The sequence below is a fragment of the Lepisma saccharinum genome, chromosome 23 (assembly GCF_977018435.1).
Source record: "Lepisma saccharinum chromosome 23, izLepSacc3.1, whole genome shotgun sequence".
Taxonomy (NCBI): Eukaryota; Metazoa; Arthropoda; class Insecta; order Zygentoma; family Lepismatidae; genus Lepisma; species Lepisma saccharinum.
The window spans coordinates 63,788,465-63,806,067 of record NC_139251.1 but is presented as its reverse complement, the minus strand read 5'-3'; the positions used below and the strand labels follow the sequence as shown (position 1 = coordinate 63,806,067).

The following is a 17,603-nucleotide window of genomic DNA, read 5'->3' as shown; positions in this document are numbered from 1 at the left end:
TCCGAAAATAAAACTACGTAATCAAAATCCATATAATTCTGTATTCATTCATAATTCAAAATTCTAGAATTTGTATTGTAGAAAGCCAGTATTTTGCCATCTAAACAGAGCCATCTATTGAGAAAATGATAAAACTACACATTTTTATTGTGAAATTAAGTCAGTTAATATATTGCTATTTTCTGACAAAACTAGACGTTATTGGTAAAAATGGATTTCACTTTTGGAATCAGCATGCTGAAATTATTCAGGGACAATAGTCATTTGTGAGATATACAAACTCATGTCGACCAGCGAGTTGTTTTTGATGGATGTTCTAAGAAGCATATGGAAGCGTAACATATACTTTTGCAGTACTTAAATTCTCTGTACGAAGCTGGACCATATTTAGGTAATTTCCTCTATCGTCCACCCCTAACTCGTTTCGGCTCTTCAAAGCAGTGCCGGCGATTAGGGGTGGGGCGTGTGTGGTAGCCATTGCCCCTGAAGTATGACCTCTCAATGGTAAGCCTTGACTACCAAAAGTAAGTGAACTGTTTTTCATGAGAGACGAAAACTATACTGATCGCGTGCCCAACTGGGGGCTGACCTACATAGCTCATCTGTCCACCAATCGTCCTCGGGGGTGTGTGGCTCGATGAGTGTCAAGAACCTCAGTTGCGAAGTAAAAGCTGCAGGGGCAACATCACACTCAAGTTACAACGTTGCCAAGCGTGCGTCTGTTTTTGTCGATTGTTTTTATTACCTTCTTTGTACAGTGTTTGCGTATTAATTTTCCATGGTACTATTGCACAACTTTTACCCAGTAACGGCGCTCATCAACTACCCCCCCCTTCGGTTTTACAGTACGTTTGGCAACATGCTGTGTATCTGACGCTCATTTGTTTCATCCATCAGCAACGTTCGGGTACCTTGTGACACGAAAATTCCCGATGTCAGTCGAAGATAACTGATACTGATCGCTGATTGGTTGTTTCCCAGTCGCCAGTTGGAAATGCGAGCGATATAGTGGATGAGAAAGCACCACACAACCAGCCCAAGTCCAAACAACAAATCCAGAAATAAAAACCTAGCTTCGTGTGATACAGCGAAGATATACGAAGTTAAATTGTCCACAAACGGGACTTTCCTGCCCTTGCGCAAGTTCCAAGCTTTGACGCTTTTTGCTCATGGCGCTCGGAAAGAGCAGATCTTCAGGGCATTGGGTCTGGGAAACCAGTTAGTAAATGTGAACAACAACGAGGAAAATAAAATAACATTCGCAAAGAAACAAGTTCGGGTCTTCCTGCTGAGAAGCTAGTCGCCGGCTAACCTACTGACGATTCCTGTTTTGGAGCCTGGCAAACTGTAAATACCAAAACACTCGGCGGGTAATTCCTCCCGAGAGATTAAAATGTTTAGCATTTCAACTTTGCTTTCACCTTCATATTTCTGCCAGTGTTGCACAATCCGAGATCAGAATTTCCCTTTCGCAATCAGATATTCCCCTTTTCATCCTAATTTCCCATTCGTATTAGAAAAAAAATAATCTGCGGCCACAAAACTTGAGTATTACTATTATTTTTATCAACCCACAAAAAGCACCAACCTACAGAGATACTAGGATTGATTGAATGGACGAAAATAACAGAAATTGAATATTTATATCAAATTGTACACTTTGAGAAAAATAAGCAAAGCATGGGAATTTTTATCACAACAGTTTCCTCGTTATATTTGTACTAGTTGTGCTACTACAATAATTTTAAAAAATGCTTGTAAATATTGGGGAAGTTTTGTTTCTAATTCAAATTATTATTACATTGGAGGGAATAATTTACACGACGAAAGCCTTGAATGTATTATGTGAGTCGATATCTTCAGATTTAGATATTTCTAATAAAATTTCCCTTTTCCTTCTCATGTAAAATTTTACTCAAATTTCCCAATTATAGGCACGAATTTACCAGAGATGTTATTCGAAATATACAAAAATTAATCAGAATATAAAAAATACCTGTTAAGAAACACAAATTACAGGTTTTTTTCCCACATAATGTAGGAACAAAATCAATGGAAACTGCGACATTTGCTTAATTAGACTGCGAAAGTGATGCGCGGCAGTATCGGGTCAGGGAATATATATATCTCAGGGCCAACTACGGTAAGCTTCCTATCAATTGTGGATAGGTGTGCAACTGGGGGGGGGGGGAAATCTCCAGTAATGAATAAGAGCAATTGGTGCCAATTTGTCAAGAAGTATATGAGCGCATTCTGAAAAACTATTCTTAGTTCGGAGGTGACAGCTTCAATTTTTACGTCTATGAGGCACTTCAATTTTTACGTCTATGAGGTAATCAAATGCTCTCAATTTACACCATAACTTCTATCTCTGCATTATTAACTGTCCAAAAACTATAGTGTACACAAAAGGAACACGTTTGCATGTATATTTCCCCATTTAATATAGTCAAAACAACCTCTTCATTCCGTTATAGTGTTACACAAACTTTGCATTTTATTTTGTAGGAACGCTAGCGCACTCTAGTGGCCTGTTGTGAGTTTGTGCCAGGAACAAGTCTCCACAGAGCCTGCTTTGAAAGAAGCGACAAGTGACTTTAATTAAGATCTAATTGCTAGAGTAAAAAGGTTCGTGAAGTGCACTTCAGCACTTGTTTAGAAAACTTAAGAAGATCCTAATTTTGATAATTAGGTCCGTTGACGTCTTAAAGCACCGCTTCAAAAGAATAGCAACGTAAGACGTAGTGGTGAGTGCAAATGCATATAAACATTTCAAGGGTGAAACTTGTGTATGCCGACGTTACTTACTTGTACCGTTAGGTTATCTGCGATAGCAAGGCTGCCCCTGTGTCTCAGTGTGTTCAGTGTACGACTCACGACCTCTGTCCTGGAAGCTCTTGGTTTCTTTGAGAAGCGTATAGGTGTATCCAGAAGGGAAAGACCCCGCTAACACGAGAACTAAAGCAGACAGTCACTTAGCCTGGCCATCCTAACCTAAACAGAGGTGCAACCACGAATTTTTGTCTGGAGAGGGGGGAGCAAGTACCAGGATAAACGTACCAACAATAATAATACTAATAATAATAATGGCATTATTGTTATTATTATTATTATTATTACTATTAAGCATTTGTTTGGAACAAACGATTTGAAATATTTCTTTCAACACAGTCAGTTTCACAGTAGCCAATAAGGAAAACAAGAAAACAAACTGTATTTTTGAATGGCAGAAAATGAATGATAAATGCATTATAATTATTTTTGTACATAACATGTATAACTTTCATGTACAACATACGTTTTACACATATGCAACATGGAGCGTCATAAAATAAGAAAATACATATGCAATATGCTGACGTTAATTGTGTACGTATTCAAAGTTCATTCAGTAGCCTACATATATACAACACATATTATTTAAATACATCACATCACAGAAAACAATTATATTGCGAGCGAAGCGAGCAAGAACATTTTTAGATCCAATTTTTGCAATTGAAAACAATATTGATATAATAGGGCACAAATAATTTCGCTGGACGCCATGGCATTATCTCTTTTTCAACTATTTTCATTTAGATCGCTTGGCATCCGTGGCCGACTCTCGCCCCACCTAGCTACGGCTCGAACCTGAGGATACCGAGATAAGCAAGAAAATTTTACGAAATGTACTTCTATTTGCATAAAATTTGAAATCGAAGGGGCAATTCTCTGTGTCCCTCCTGCAGGTGCCCTTGGCCGTTAATATTTGTCCCACCTTGTCCCTCCCTAGAATTGACTTCCGTCGAAGGTTGGGGGGGGGGGGGACAATGCCTCCCTGTAGTTGCGCCACTGCATATAAATTATTAGACCTAATCGGAAATGTCAATAATAATGGCCATGTTTATTTAGAGCTCTTAGGAGCATTTAGTTTTCGCGGTTGTAGCAAGCTGCGTGCACCAGACCCGTTGCTTGAACAAAGTTGTTTTTTCAATATCGTGCATCGCGTCACCTCAATATGGTCGTGTGTGCGCAGTGAACGCATATTAGGAGGGGGGGGCAGTGTCACCTAACGATTGCTTCCGCGTGTCTCTTCGGTCTGAAAGTTTCCTTAAGGGCAGGGTTGTTAAAGTACAGTAACCCATAAATTCTATTGGGTTCCGTTGAATGACCGGAATCTCTCACACAATTTAAATTCGGTACAAGTTGCGTATTGTTACATTGAAAAAAGGTTCCTGGACCTTATTTAAATTGATCTGGAAGAAAGGCTCCTGGACCGAATTTAAATTCAGCTGGAAGAAAGGCTCCTGGACCGAATTGAAACACTTGAGACAAAAATGTTCTTTACGGTCCAGAACCAATTTACGCTTGCTCATTTCCTCTCCTGGACCGGAATTAAATTTATTAAAAATTCCTGAACATTTAACAACACTGCTTAAGGGTCCTCCACTGGGAAGAATGCTTTGTAATAGAAGTTAACGTTGTTAACTTCGGGGTTCACATAATATCCTCGCCTACCTATCAGCACTTACACGTTAATTATATAGAACACCAAGAAAAACATTATAACGATCAAGAAATAAAGAGTGCATTTTATATCGCCGGACCGTTTAAATGGCCTACGAACTATGACGAATGTATATTGTTTTAGCATGAACTACTCAGTGAATCAATAGTGCAATGCAGTGTTTTGTATAAAGCTTTATTTTCCTTTTAATTTCCTCGCAGTACTGGGTTGTGGCATAAGTAAAGTGCAAATAAATTTAACAAACATTAAAGCTGAAACTAGCTCCATCTGACGAGCTTGCAAGAAGTGAATGAGAAAAATAACTTGGCCTGTGTGGCAGTGGGTCTGTAGCAAGAAGTGGGACAGCAGTGTGCTTGTTCCAGTGAAGGCGAAAGGGGCTGTAAAACAATGACTGCGTAGCGGACGAGCACCAGTACTCTCACGCGAAGAGAGAGAAAGAGTTACAGAGACATTCCTCACGGCAGACTATCTGGAACTTGCATGAGGCGTTCTTTTTTCCTACTTTCCGTGCCGGACAAGGTAAAAAAAAAAAGGAATGTGGAACTGGACAGTGAAGGAACGAGCAGACACGAGTAGTGCCACAAAATTGTTGATATTGTGAATGTGTGTGTGTGTGTGCGTGCAACAGATAAAGAAAAGAGTCTTACAATGTTATCTGCTTGAGCACGCGTATGTATTTAGTACTAAATGCATGTACCGAAACGGGATCAAGAAATAAGTTCAGTTTCAAATGAATTACTCTTTCTCCTTTATATATAATGGAATGAATTTTATTTACTTAATGAAGGTATTGTAAAATTCTTTAGCAAAATAAAACTCAGGGGTAGCCCACACTAAAAAATGAACTGGTGTAAAATAACACCAATAATGTTTTAAAAAATGATTTCATGTACATGATCACTCCTTTTCATGTTAATGCGAAAATGACGTATGTTCAACACCAGCCTTCGTGATTTTTTTACACAGTAGCACTTCAAGCACAACATGTGTGGAGAACAGTAAAAAGTAAAGTGCTCCCCTGTGCTTTGCACCACGCCATGAAGGCGTATAGGTCGAGCTGGGTGTGATGTGATCAGCACCACGCCCCTGGCCGCCTTTATCCCCCAGAGTTTCCTCCAGGTACCCACTTTACTCCTATTAGATGTAAGAACAACAAAGAAAGCTTGTAATTTAAACTATGATAATCCAAAGCGTCTCATGATTCTGTGTGTTCTGGCATCTTGGACAGCTATCCCCTTTGATGGTTTTGATCATTGGTGGCGATTAGGTTTCAAAACTTCGGAGGCAAGGACAGTTTTCTTTCCTTGGTAGATATGGTTTAGCATAGAACTGGGGCAAAAGGGGTAAAATAAGTGTGTGAGGGGGTGGGGCAACTGCCCTCCTACCCCCCTAATCGCAGGCTATGATACACCTATCAACTGTTTTGTTCCCGTTGATTTCATCCAATCCCTTCAATTCATACCAAAGCATAAGATTGGGCCAATGACGCAAAACAATGATTAAGTTTTGTCAAACATACTGATACCACAAAACTTAACCCTCCTAAGCAACTTGCATGCATTTTTGTCATAATTACAGTTTTAATAATGCCTACGTTGTAAGGTTAGGAGACCAGGTTTAGGGCTGTTAACTACTGGATGTTTTTCTGACTAGCTTTAACCGATCATTCTAAAGCGAATTTACTATATCTTTAAATATATTTAATCTCTAACTGTTATAAGAGGACCAAGTCTTGAACAAATAACCTATAATTTACACTCTACACTGGATATCTACAAAATAAGTTAACAAAAGCAAATTCTTTTATTAAACGAGAATTCATTCAATGCCTATCTTAAACGTGTAAAGTTTTACTGTTTCTTATTCTCGATAAGAAATGCATGCCCTCTGTTGGACAAAATAGCAACGACTCTTTTTTGTAGCAGCAGTAGCACCAGAAGTTTATTTATGAGAATTTGGGGAATAAATAGAAATAGTCTGACTTCCTTTCAAGTCCTTGTAAATGGATAATTCGGTACATCATTGGAAGTTTTGCAAAACAATGTCAACATGTGATGCAGTCTCATTCACAATTCAGTTTCCTTACCTTGAAGCGGTTCGATTATCTTGTCTCCAACTTTTAAACAAGCTCTGAGGGGGAAGGGGGGTGACCAGAGCAGTTATACAAACAATAATTCCTCGAAACCATACACCACAAAGAACCAGAGAAAGTTCATGGCATAATAAAAAGTTGTGAGAACGGATAATAAAGCATTAGAAAGTTACATAGCACAAGCCCAAGGTAAACAATGGCCCATTCCCTGAGTATCATTTACAAAAACTTAGGAATACAAGCGAAAGTTCTCATTTGAGAAAAAAAGTGAACGCTATCGAAAGCGACGGCAGAGGCATCTTGCGGTCGACTTTCAAGTAGGAAGAGATATCATCGATTTCAAAGCTAAAGATCGTGATTCGAGATCATGCCTAGGAACCTCAATATACTTCCTTCTGGTTCTTCGTCCTCCTACAATCGACCTTCGTCAAAAACGCGAGGTAGATGATAATACGGAAATAAGACACCGAATATGCTCCAGGCAGTTACTAAAAAGATTGACGTGACCTCACGTCCCACGAAATTTTTAAATTTCTCAAATTTTCACTACGTATTTGTTGATAGGTCAAGACAGGGCACCATATCTACAAGAAAGGAAGTGCTGCCTTCAGTTTAATCGCTAAAGATATTCCATCATTATCATATCGAGGAATCTGTTCTGTTCTTTTTTCATAAGGACTAACGTGTGTCCACTGAAACTCTTGCATCCTAAGGTTGTTGGTTGTTATTTTGCAGCTGAATCTGATGATAGTGGCACAGTCTTGAGACTGTTACAAAATGGATAAATAAAGGTGTACGGTAACGTGCCCACTGTTACTGACATAATCCATGGATTGAATTCTATTAACTCTTCCAAACGTGTGAAAATACAGGTTTCAATTAGTGGAGGCAAATGGGGCAGCTCCCCCAAAATGTACTTAAAATTATAAAAATAATCTTATCACAAGCAGTGATGTGAGTCTACGCGTAAACAACGATAGTCTACATTCTACACGTAGACTATTTTATGCACGTAGATTACGTAATCTATGTAAACAACATGGTGAAAGGTGATAACTTAGCAAAGGGCGCCGTGGAATTAAAATAAAATTATACTGCGTATCAGTTCCTGATGTGTGAGGAGAACTTTTCATACTCTTTCTTCCAAATTCGATCAATTTTTCACCTAGGAAGATACCTAATATAGGAAATATTCTAGTGTTTTATGGGAAAAAGACCACTCTTGCCTCACGACTGCCATCTGTTGTTTTTTGCTTACTATTTATCTTCTTCCATAGTTGATAGTTATAATAGAAGAGAAGATAAATTTTGTTGTACATAGGATTCTTTTCATTTCGTTAGAAACTAATATAGTTGAAAATGTCACTTTCCTTTCATGAAACCCTTGAAAATGCACTTTAGTTTGTCTACGTAGTCTATGTAAACTACAACCCAATTTAATCTACGCGTATATTACGTGTAGACAACGCATGTAGACGTAAACTTATAGTCTACGGCACATCACTGATCACAAGTTATGTATTTTATCAAACTTATTTTATTCCCAAGTTTCAGCTTCGAGTTTTTTTTAAGTCTACTTCATGCAGAGATAGGCTAATCGGGGCTGGACCTACAGTTTAAAATGTGATCCGAATCACTATGGGCTTTCACAGGTTATCGAACCCGGGATCCTTTACTTACAAGGCGATATTTCATTCCCGAAAATTCATGTACACACGATTCGCTTGTATTTGTTGATTTATTGTTTCTTTGTTTTTTAGCGCCGCTTTTCTTCCACAATGAGGATGATTGATTTAGTTAATTTTACTTCACTTTTCTGCCGCCTTAGCTAATCGCAAAGATGAGGATGTGGGATGAAATTGATGAAGGGACGCTCACAAAGAACACTCATGCCCAGTCCGGGATTCGAACCCGGAACCCATGGCGTGTTTTTAAGTATCGGCATGTAAAAACAAATATTTTCCTGTACCCTCCTCCTCAAAAAATTAGAAACTGTTGAGCCCAGTTAATGCAAGCATCCATGGATTCACAAATGATATAATAAGTGCTCGAAGTTGTAGTGTACAGATGCGAACGTGGGAAGTGGTTAGTGATTGGCTGTTACAACTGGTAACAACAGAACCATGAGCAACCTATCTTGCCAATGGGCTCGTCCAGCTGCGCATGCGCACTTAGGCTGATGCTCGCGACTCGCCAGACGAACATACTTTTTACTTGTTCACAGGAAAAGATTGAATTGTTAAAGTTGATCGAATGGGGTTCTCTTCTCCATAAAAAAAAATCCAGTCTCTAATAAGAAAAAAAAACAAGCGGGAAACGTCGAGGACACAGAAGCGAACTTGATCTCAAGTACGTCCACTTCGAAGCTTGCTCTAATTTAATTGCAAATAACCAGTTGATCTGAATGTCCTTTCCTGGGGTCTCTAGTAACCTTTCTGGCGAGTTTGAAATCACTGTTGCTATTCGCATCATATCCCACCGATCGTATAATCAGCTTCGATCCTTCGCGTCATTTTAGACAATGTTCTAACCAGCCCTTTATGGCATTTTAGACAGTCTTTTAGCCAGCTTTTCGAATCCTCCCGCAAATTTCGAAGCTCCTAAGCATTTTAGTTATTATAGATAATCATTAGAGGCATGCATATTTAGTTTTTCACGAAAACACGAAATGTGAAATAACACATTGTAATGTTAATTTTTCATGTTTCTGAAAGGTGTGAGGTGCATTTTTCTACCCTGATTTGTCACGAAATGATGTGAAATGAACTCCAAAATGTGAAATAGACTCTTAAACACGAAATTTACCGTTTATATATTGAAGCGACACTTTCTGAAGTCTGAATTATCCTGTGAGTTATGCAATTCACGGAAAATTGATTAATTTTGCTACAAACATTTGAGAAGCAAAAATGGACTCCTTTATACAGGAATAAACTTAATATTCTGGTGATGATTTAATGTGGTATTACAAGGGATATGTTTATTTTGCGTAATAGTGCAGTTTTTAAATCAAATGTAGGATTTTTAAAACCAAAATGTCATTTTATATACCACTTTTTCACCGCTATAACAGCGAAATTTCATTTTATTTACCGTTTTTGAACCCGAAATTGACTGGTTTTGTACCGAAATTTTGCTTTTTTATTTACCAAAAATATGTACCTCTAATAATCATAATAAACAGTTTTTAGAATATGGTCATTTCGTTGATCTGATCAGCCTAAACTTATTTTAGGTACCCTTCTAGAGAGGTTTTTTTTAAAATATTTGCTTCATTTTAGACAATCTTATCCGTTTTACCACTGTACATTTTACACCAGAGGCGCCCAATTTTCTTCACATGTGCAGCAAGTAAACGCTGAGCAATGATATACTAGAAATAAACATAATAAAATTATTGTCCCCCTTCCTGATTCCCTTTTCTTGATTTTCTTAATTTTTGTCTTTACATTCACTTTCTTTATCAATCATTCTTTTTTTCCGTCATTATTTTTTTCTTCTTAAGTCATATCATTCATTCCTTTCTACTTTTCCGTAATATCATTCTTTTCTTCATTCTCTTTCTTGACTTTTCTGTTTTCCCCTTTTATCTTCCTTATTCTTTTATATTTTCTTCATTCTCTCATCTTCCTTGTTCTCCTTTCGTTTCCTTCTCATTCTCTTGTCTCTTCATTGTTCCCTTCTTCTCTGTTCCTCTTTCAGAATTTCTACAAAACATAGAAGGCTGTAGTTTTGGCGGGTCCGTTCACTACAAGACGATTTAATCACTTTTCAGCACCTTGCATAATTTTACGACAATCTTTTGAGCCACTTTTCAACATTGAAATATGTTCCAGTTCCACGTATCGTTTCTGACAAAAGAACTCAGAATTTGGTAATTTCTAACTCAACGTCAGATGTTATTAGAATGATTAAATCAAGAAGACTTAGGTGGGCAGGCCATGTGGCACGAATTGGAGAGGAAAGAAGAGTTTACAGGATTCTTGTTGGGAAACCTGATGGTAAGAGACCTGTAGGAAGGCCAAGACGTAGATGGAGATCGGTAGGGATGGAAAAGATTGGATTGATCTTGCCCAGAATAGGCTTGTGTTCCTGCAGCCGCAAAGCTTCGGGTTTAAGAAGGCTAGAGAGTTAGTTTACTTAGTCTAACTCAACGTCGGTTGTCACGTGACACAAAGATTGGTGTTATGTCCGCTTTCGCCCTTCTCTTCAGAAATCTCCGATCTCTTTTTGCCTTCCTCGTCACTTCCGACTAGCTCGTAATCAGCTTCATCGCTACGTGCCATTCTCGACAGTCATCAAAGCAATTTCTGTCGATTTCTCTCGAAAGTCTCTTTTCGTCCACTCAACTGAAATTCGCGACGGTAGGGAGAAAAGGGGGGGGGCGTAATTTCGGACTGGGCTGTGCGGTACCTCCTTCCGTGACCTTAATGAACAATAACCTGCCTTGGCGCAAACATCTGGAAGGAAAGTACGAGCTGTCTTATGATGCAGTGGCGTGCCCAGGATTCTTGAAAGGGGGAGGGCTACATATATTTTTTAATATTTTGCCATCTTTTCCTGCTTTTGACGTTCTTGTTTTAAGGAATACTGTGCCGAGGGGGGGGGGGGGGAGGGGAGCGAGATACAAAAAATATTTAGCATATTTAGAACTTTCCACTCTCAAAACCGATAATCCGGGGTTTTTCGGGAAGGTTGCATTTAACACTGTTTTTCACAGAGTTCTTTACTGCTTTCAGTAAAAAGAATTTGATTTTCTCAAAATTTCGGAGGGGGCTGTAGCTCCATCAACTCCCTGCCTCTACGTACGCCAGTTCTAAATATGGCGTTCTGCTAAGTATGTACAATAAGGATCGAGAGGTTCGTTGAGGAGGAGATATTCCTACGAGAAACATATATCAAACAAGAAAGAAATGAGTTTCGGTTTGAGTTGCTGTTTTAAGTCCACTTTATGCACAGTAAGGCTAATCGGGACTGGACCTACAGTTTAAAGTGGGATCCGAACCACTTGTGCCTCCACCGGATATGAACCAGGTGATTTGAGAACGATGAAGATTAGAGCTTGTTGTGAATTTTTTTTTTCATTTTTGTTATTTAGCGTCGCTTTTCTGCCACTTTTGTCTAATCGCGGTGACGAGGATGAATGATGATGAAATTGATTAAAGAACACCCATGCCCAGCCCGAGATTCGAACCCAGGACTCCCAGCTTCGTGAGGGCAGGCCAAGGATTGTCAAGGGCTGTAGTGTGTCAGAGAGAGAAAGGAGAATTGTGAGAAAGACAAAAGACGAAAGAAAAGTGATAAAGAGAGACGAAAAAGGAGAGAAAAATAAATGGAGAATGACATAAGAGAAAGAAACAACTAATGAAAGTTAGAGAAACAAAGAAAAAGTGAAAAGAGTGGAAGAGAGAGACAAACAGGAAGTGTGTGAGAGGGGCGGAATGAGAGAATATCAGATTTTCTATACATTATGGAGACAAGCTAAGTACAGACCCGAACAATTTTGAATTGTAGCGATCACATTGACTTTCATTGATATCATTACAACCCAGAACTGTCCGCGACTGTACAATAAAAGCTGATAAATTGATATATACATATATTTTTTTTACATTCCAGTAAAATAAGTTAAAATCCAACACAGAGGCTTGGTCCTTACACCAGTTTATCTTAGAAGCCTATTGGTTTACCTTTGACCAATCAGAAGTCTCAGAATGTAGTCGATGCTCCAGCAAAGAAAGAAGAAATACAATTGAAGACACAGCTTACCTTATACAGTTTGTCCTTATGATACCATACGTCTTCTTCATCTTCTACGAATGGCGCGTCTAAATTCAGATCATCACGTGATCTGGAAAGAATTCGACGTCGGGACACCATCTCGGAGTGAGGAGTTGGGCCACAGCTGAAAAAGGAGATACGAAAATTATAAATATTGTGTTTACCATAAAAGCTCCAAACAATAATTAACATTTACTTTAAGATATTATGATAAACCGAAAGAAAAATACATATGTATGTTAATCTCAAGACAGAGCATGAACACAGAGGATGTGTAATGTTGGCTTTCGCCAGTTTTTCCACACATATACAGATGTAAACGTACACTCCTGTTCGCATAAAGTGACACATTTCATAAATTTAGACATTTGAAACATGTGCCACTTTAACTGAACAGGAGTGCACAAAGAGAATTCGATATACAGTAAAACCTCGTTAATCCGGACTAATGGGGGGGGATAAGTTGACCTGTTTAACGAAAGTCTGGATTAACTGAAATAACCTAAAAGAACAGTTTATAGCAACAAAACACGTTTATTACGGTGTATTTAATGGTGTATCTAAAGGGCATAAGCCTAAATACACTATACAGTACAGTACAAAGTCTGCAGGAAACAGAATTTCCTCAGCCTTTTCTTTGGGAAGTTCTCTTGTTGACTTCTAGCCACATTTAAAACCTTGCATTCTGCTTTCTTGCCTGTCCGGATTAAGCGAAGTCCGGCTTATCGGGGTCCGAATTAACGTGGTTTTACTGTATATCAAATCAAACCAACTCTGCGGCCGAGCGCAATAATTGGTTGATCGATTTGTTTTGTTTTACATAACTTTTCTGCCATTTTGGCTAATAAGGATGAAAGGTGATAAGAGGCTGAGAGTCAAGATGCCAGAGCTTCGTTAGTCTGCAACACGCAGCCCAAGGTGCCGAGTGCGTTAATTGGTCGACTTTTGATCGCGCCACTGAAGTTCCGGGTTCCAGTCACGGCCTGGGTAGGGGGTGTTTTTCGTGGGTTTCATCATACCATCACTCGCCGTTGCGATTAGCCAAAAGTGCCAGAAAAGTGACTAAATTACAAATATTTATTCAAATACAAATCAAGGTTGATGTACTTGACAGTTATACCAATATTTTTGGTTTCTTTGAAATGATCACTGAAGTGTTTTTTTCTTCTCAATTGATGTATTTTTAGTGTTTTATGTATTTTTCATGTATTTGTGTGTATTTGGATGCTCCAAAAGTACATTATTATCAGTTTATGCACTACTAGCTGATTGCACGGGTATTTATTTATCCCAATCTTCTATTAGACAGAAATATAGTGAATTCTAGCTATAGTGTAAAATGAACTTGGAGTTGAACGACATTGGAAGTGTCACTATTCATCTTAGCGGCCCAGAAAACTATGGATTCCACCCAATATCGCTCGTTTTCGCAACACAAACTCATATCAGCCTGAATGTTAGACAATCCGAGAAACAGTATCGTTGTGCGGGATTGCATAGAGTCACGGATGTCTGTTTGTGCGGAATTTAATATCGGTCGTTTTCGATTATTTTTACATGTCACACACTTCCCACCCCACCCCTAGGGGTGCCAGGGGTGTCTTACCCCCACACTATTTCTTTCCAGATTGCAAGTGATATGTGTACCAAGTTTGGTTGAAATTGCTCCAGGCGTTCGAGAGTTATGCCGGAACAAACACACACATGTACACGCATACATCCATTTATATAATATATAGAGATAATTGTTAATCTATTAGATATATTTACGTCACTTTTCTTACACTATCGCGACGATGAAGATGAGCGGTAGAATACCATGCCCAGGTCGGGATTCGAACCCGAAGCACCTGGAGACCACTCCACCACGGAGGTGGGCTGCTACTGGAGTTAACATATCTGGGTCAAACAGACACATTTTAAGTTTTGTGTGCCGGTAGAAGCACACAGTGGTTTGGGTCCCACTTTAAACGGCAGGTCCGGTCTCGGTTAACCCATCTGTGCAAAAACGGGACTCGGAAACTAACTTTTACCACCGTCTGCAGACACACACTTTATTGGCCAGCGCATTTTCGTCGTTAGACGTAAAAATCCGCAATCTTGGTTTTCAGATCGTGTAATGGTCACTTCAGTGACTTTCATATTTTTGTTCTGCAGTTTCGCCTTAATGCTCTTGCACCGTCATCTCTTGAGCTCCATTAACCCATTATGGCTTCTCCACTCACGAATCGCCCAACGACGGGGAAATTATCCTAACACGGAAAAAAAGAGATGGCGCTGTAATATGTAGAGTCTTATGGGTACAGGCACGTGGAGAAACTGCTTATATTCCATCAAGATAGGTTTTTTGTTCGGCGTCCTAGTATCTTGGCATAAATTTACTGTCCTTTTTTCTCATTGTTTTAAATTTCACTTTATGCTCAGATATGCTAATCAGTGTGAAGCAGAGTTAGAGGGTGTCCAGGGGGTCCGGACCACCCCCCCCCCCACTGAAAGACTTTTACTAACCATTAAAATGAAATCACGAAAATAATGTAATAATAAAATAACTAAAATTAAATATTGAAAATATACTTATTTAATCTAGTTTTTTTTTACACCGAACTTATTGGAAGGTTAGAATTATAATGAGATGCTATGACTTTGCATGCCAGTACCAAAGACGATTTATACAAGATTTATTAGTATACTAATAAAGTATATTTGTAATATGCATGCAATATTACCAGAGACTTGACTTTACTTTTCGTCAACTGGATCTAACATCCTTTTTCGATGTTCAATAAAATAAAATATTCAATTCTTTATCTATTTGACGTTAATTTCCCCGGCAGGCACTTGGTGTTCTTTAGACATTTTGCCGACCTTAAATATACGTAATCTAGATAATGAATACGTGCTAGTATATAACTAACCTTATACAGTCTTTTTACCTGTACATGTAATAAAAATATATTAATTTGAATATTTTAATTAATAGCCTACTATTTTAATTCATTTTAATTAAAAAATTATTATTATTATTATTATTTAGAGATACTTTCTTCGGAACACACCCCCGAAATATATTTCTAGATACTTGCCTCTAGAAGTTAGGCATTTTTGGGTATACAAATGTGCAATGGCGGCGATTGGGTTCCAAAACAGGGGGGGGGCAAGGACAGTTTACTTTCCCTTGGTAGATAAGGTTTAGCATAGTGCAGGGGCAAAAGTGGCAAATAGTGGGGGCAAGTGCCTCCCTCGCCTCCTTAATCGCCGCCACTGCAAATGTGTACATATTAACAAAGTCAGTAAAACACTAAACTATTGCCTTCCGGTTCTAAGTAAATTAGAAAAGTGGATCTAACCTGCACACAGAAAACTAAATGCATCAGATAGATTGATGCACCAAAATGCATCGACTGACGCACTAAAGTGTGTCTTATGAATAGACCACTACTTCAACTTCAAGATTCGTAACAAAATTGCAGATCTGAAAATAATTGTTTATATTGTTTCAGTGTTCAAGTTTAAGTAAGGAAATTCAACACTCAGTTGCAAGCGAAAAGTCAAGAAACTTTTCTTCCAACAAAGAATGAACAGTTCTATGCAGTTCATTATCATGGCATAATCTCTTCTTGGTCCAAATATTCTTCCAAGTTCTTAATTTTCAAAACTCTCAATTTATGTTTCTTTTAAACTTAGAGACCAAGTTTCACAACCTTATAATACTACCGGCATAGTAAATAAATATTAGAATATTCAGACATTTTCCTGTAATGAGGCCCATTATGAGTAAACGGTGTAAAATTGTTTTAGAGTGTCACACACGTAAATTTGCCGTTGCGTAGAAACGAATTTTCGTTTCGTCTCCCTCTCTCTTAGCATCATGTGTTCTACCCTGCTCGAAAACCTTCGCTATTGTTGCCATATTGTCATTCCATTCCTGGACACACTCGCGCAAACATCATTGAAAACAATTGAATAGCGCTCCAGCTCGCGGTTCCCACCGTTCGGCAGGGACGGTAATGTGGCAATATAGCACGGCGTAGTGCTTGCTTCTTTTATGCAGTGCATGTTCATTGGCTAGCTAGTAACTAGTGTTGCCAACTGTAATAATGAAGCACTATTTCTGTCACGGAAGGGGAAAGACAGGTAAAGTGGCGGTGAGTTTTGTTGGATTGGAAGCACCATATTTTTATTTTATACTAAGTATTTGACCGGTTTGACGTTGTGTGCGTGTATTGCGTGTGTGTATGTAAAAGTGTCTGTTTGCTAATGAACGTTAAATTCCATAATGCCTCCAGTTCTGTCGAAGTTGAAATCAAAAACCTTGCATAGCCAAGCTCGGGAAATTCTACGCAACGTGCACGCGTTCATGAAGGAGGAAGTCAGTCATGGTGTCAGCATCCCAATAAAGCATTTTGGCAAGAGAGCAGCGGCTGCGACTGGAGTTCCTGAAAGAACAATCAGGGCTATCATGAACGAATGACAATCTCTTGAGATGTCAGAAGGCCCCTCCACATCATTCCACACTCCCGGGAAAGAACGACAAAGAATAGTATTGAAATAGCATAAGAAGTCTCATTATTTATTTTATATTTTGATGTTTTAGTTAGGAATATATTGATTTTCAATTTTCCGTTGCTGCGTAATGAACGGGGGGGGGGGGGGTCGAAATAGAGCGGCATCTGCCGCCACCTCCCAGGGAGGCAAAATGACTAGCGCCGGCCCTGGTTCATAACAAAAGAAAAAGCCGCGCAGCTTATCGTCTAGTGGCAGTATATGTACTTGTTATTGTTGTGGAAGCCGGCATCCTTTGTAAATGTACAACAAAGGCAACCGACTATCGACGATCTCAGAGAGGAAATAATAATACTGCTTCAGGAGGAGTGTTATGGTGCAATTGTAGCGGTTTAACACGTTGGCATGTTATTATCTGCCGTTGCAGTTCCATACCAGTGTATACGGGTTTTGGGAGTGAAAAGTTAGAACGCCACCAGTGCATTAATGCAATGAAAAATTATATATTTTTTTTATTTTGTTTGAAATCACTCAAATAAGGAATCGTATGAAGAAGTCTTCTTTGCAGCATTTTTGGTAATTTTACTTATGTGTTAGTTCATATTTTGCGAATTTTTAGTCCATATGTATGTAGCTACATACAAAGCCACTTGTTAGTACATATTAATCCTAGTCCTGGTATAATGCATGACGTTTAAAACTCAACGTTAGATAGAC

The 17,603-nt window shown here is 38.7% G+C and overlaps 1 protein-coding gene across 4 annotated transcripts in view; it reads right to left on the bottom strand.

The window, feature by feature from the left end:
- exp (expansion) overlaps nt 1-17,603 on the bottom strand; it is a 556,924-nt gene that overhangs the window by 224,719 nt on the left and 314,602 nt on the right. For all 4 annotated transcript variants that reach the window (XM_083144338.1, XM_083144337.1, XM_083144340.1 and 1 more), the window contains one exon: nt 12,372-12,507. In XM_083144338.1, the coding sequence (XP_083000464.1) occupies nt 12,372-12,507 (136 nt within the window). The remainder of the gene's footprint in view (nt 1-12,371; nt 12,508-17,603) is intronic.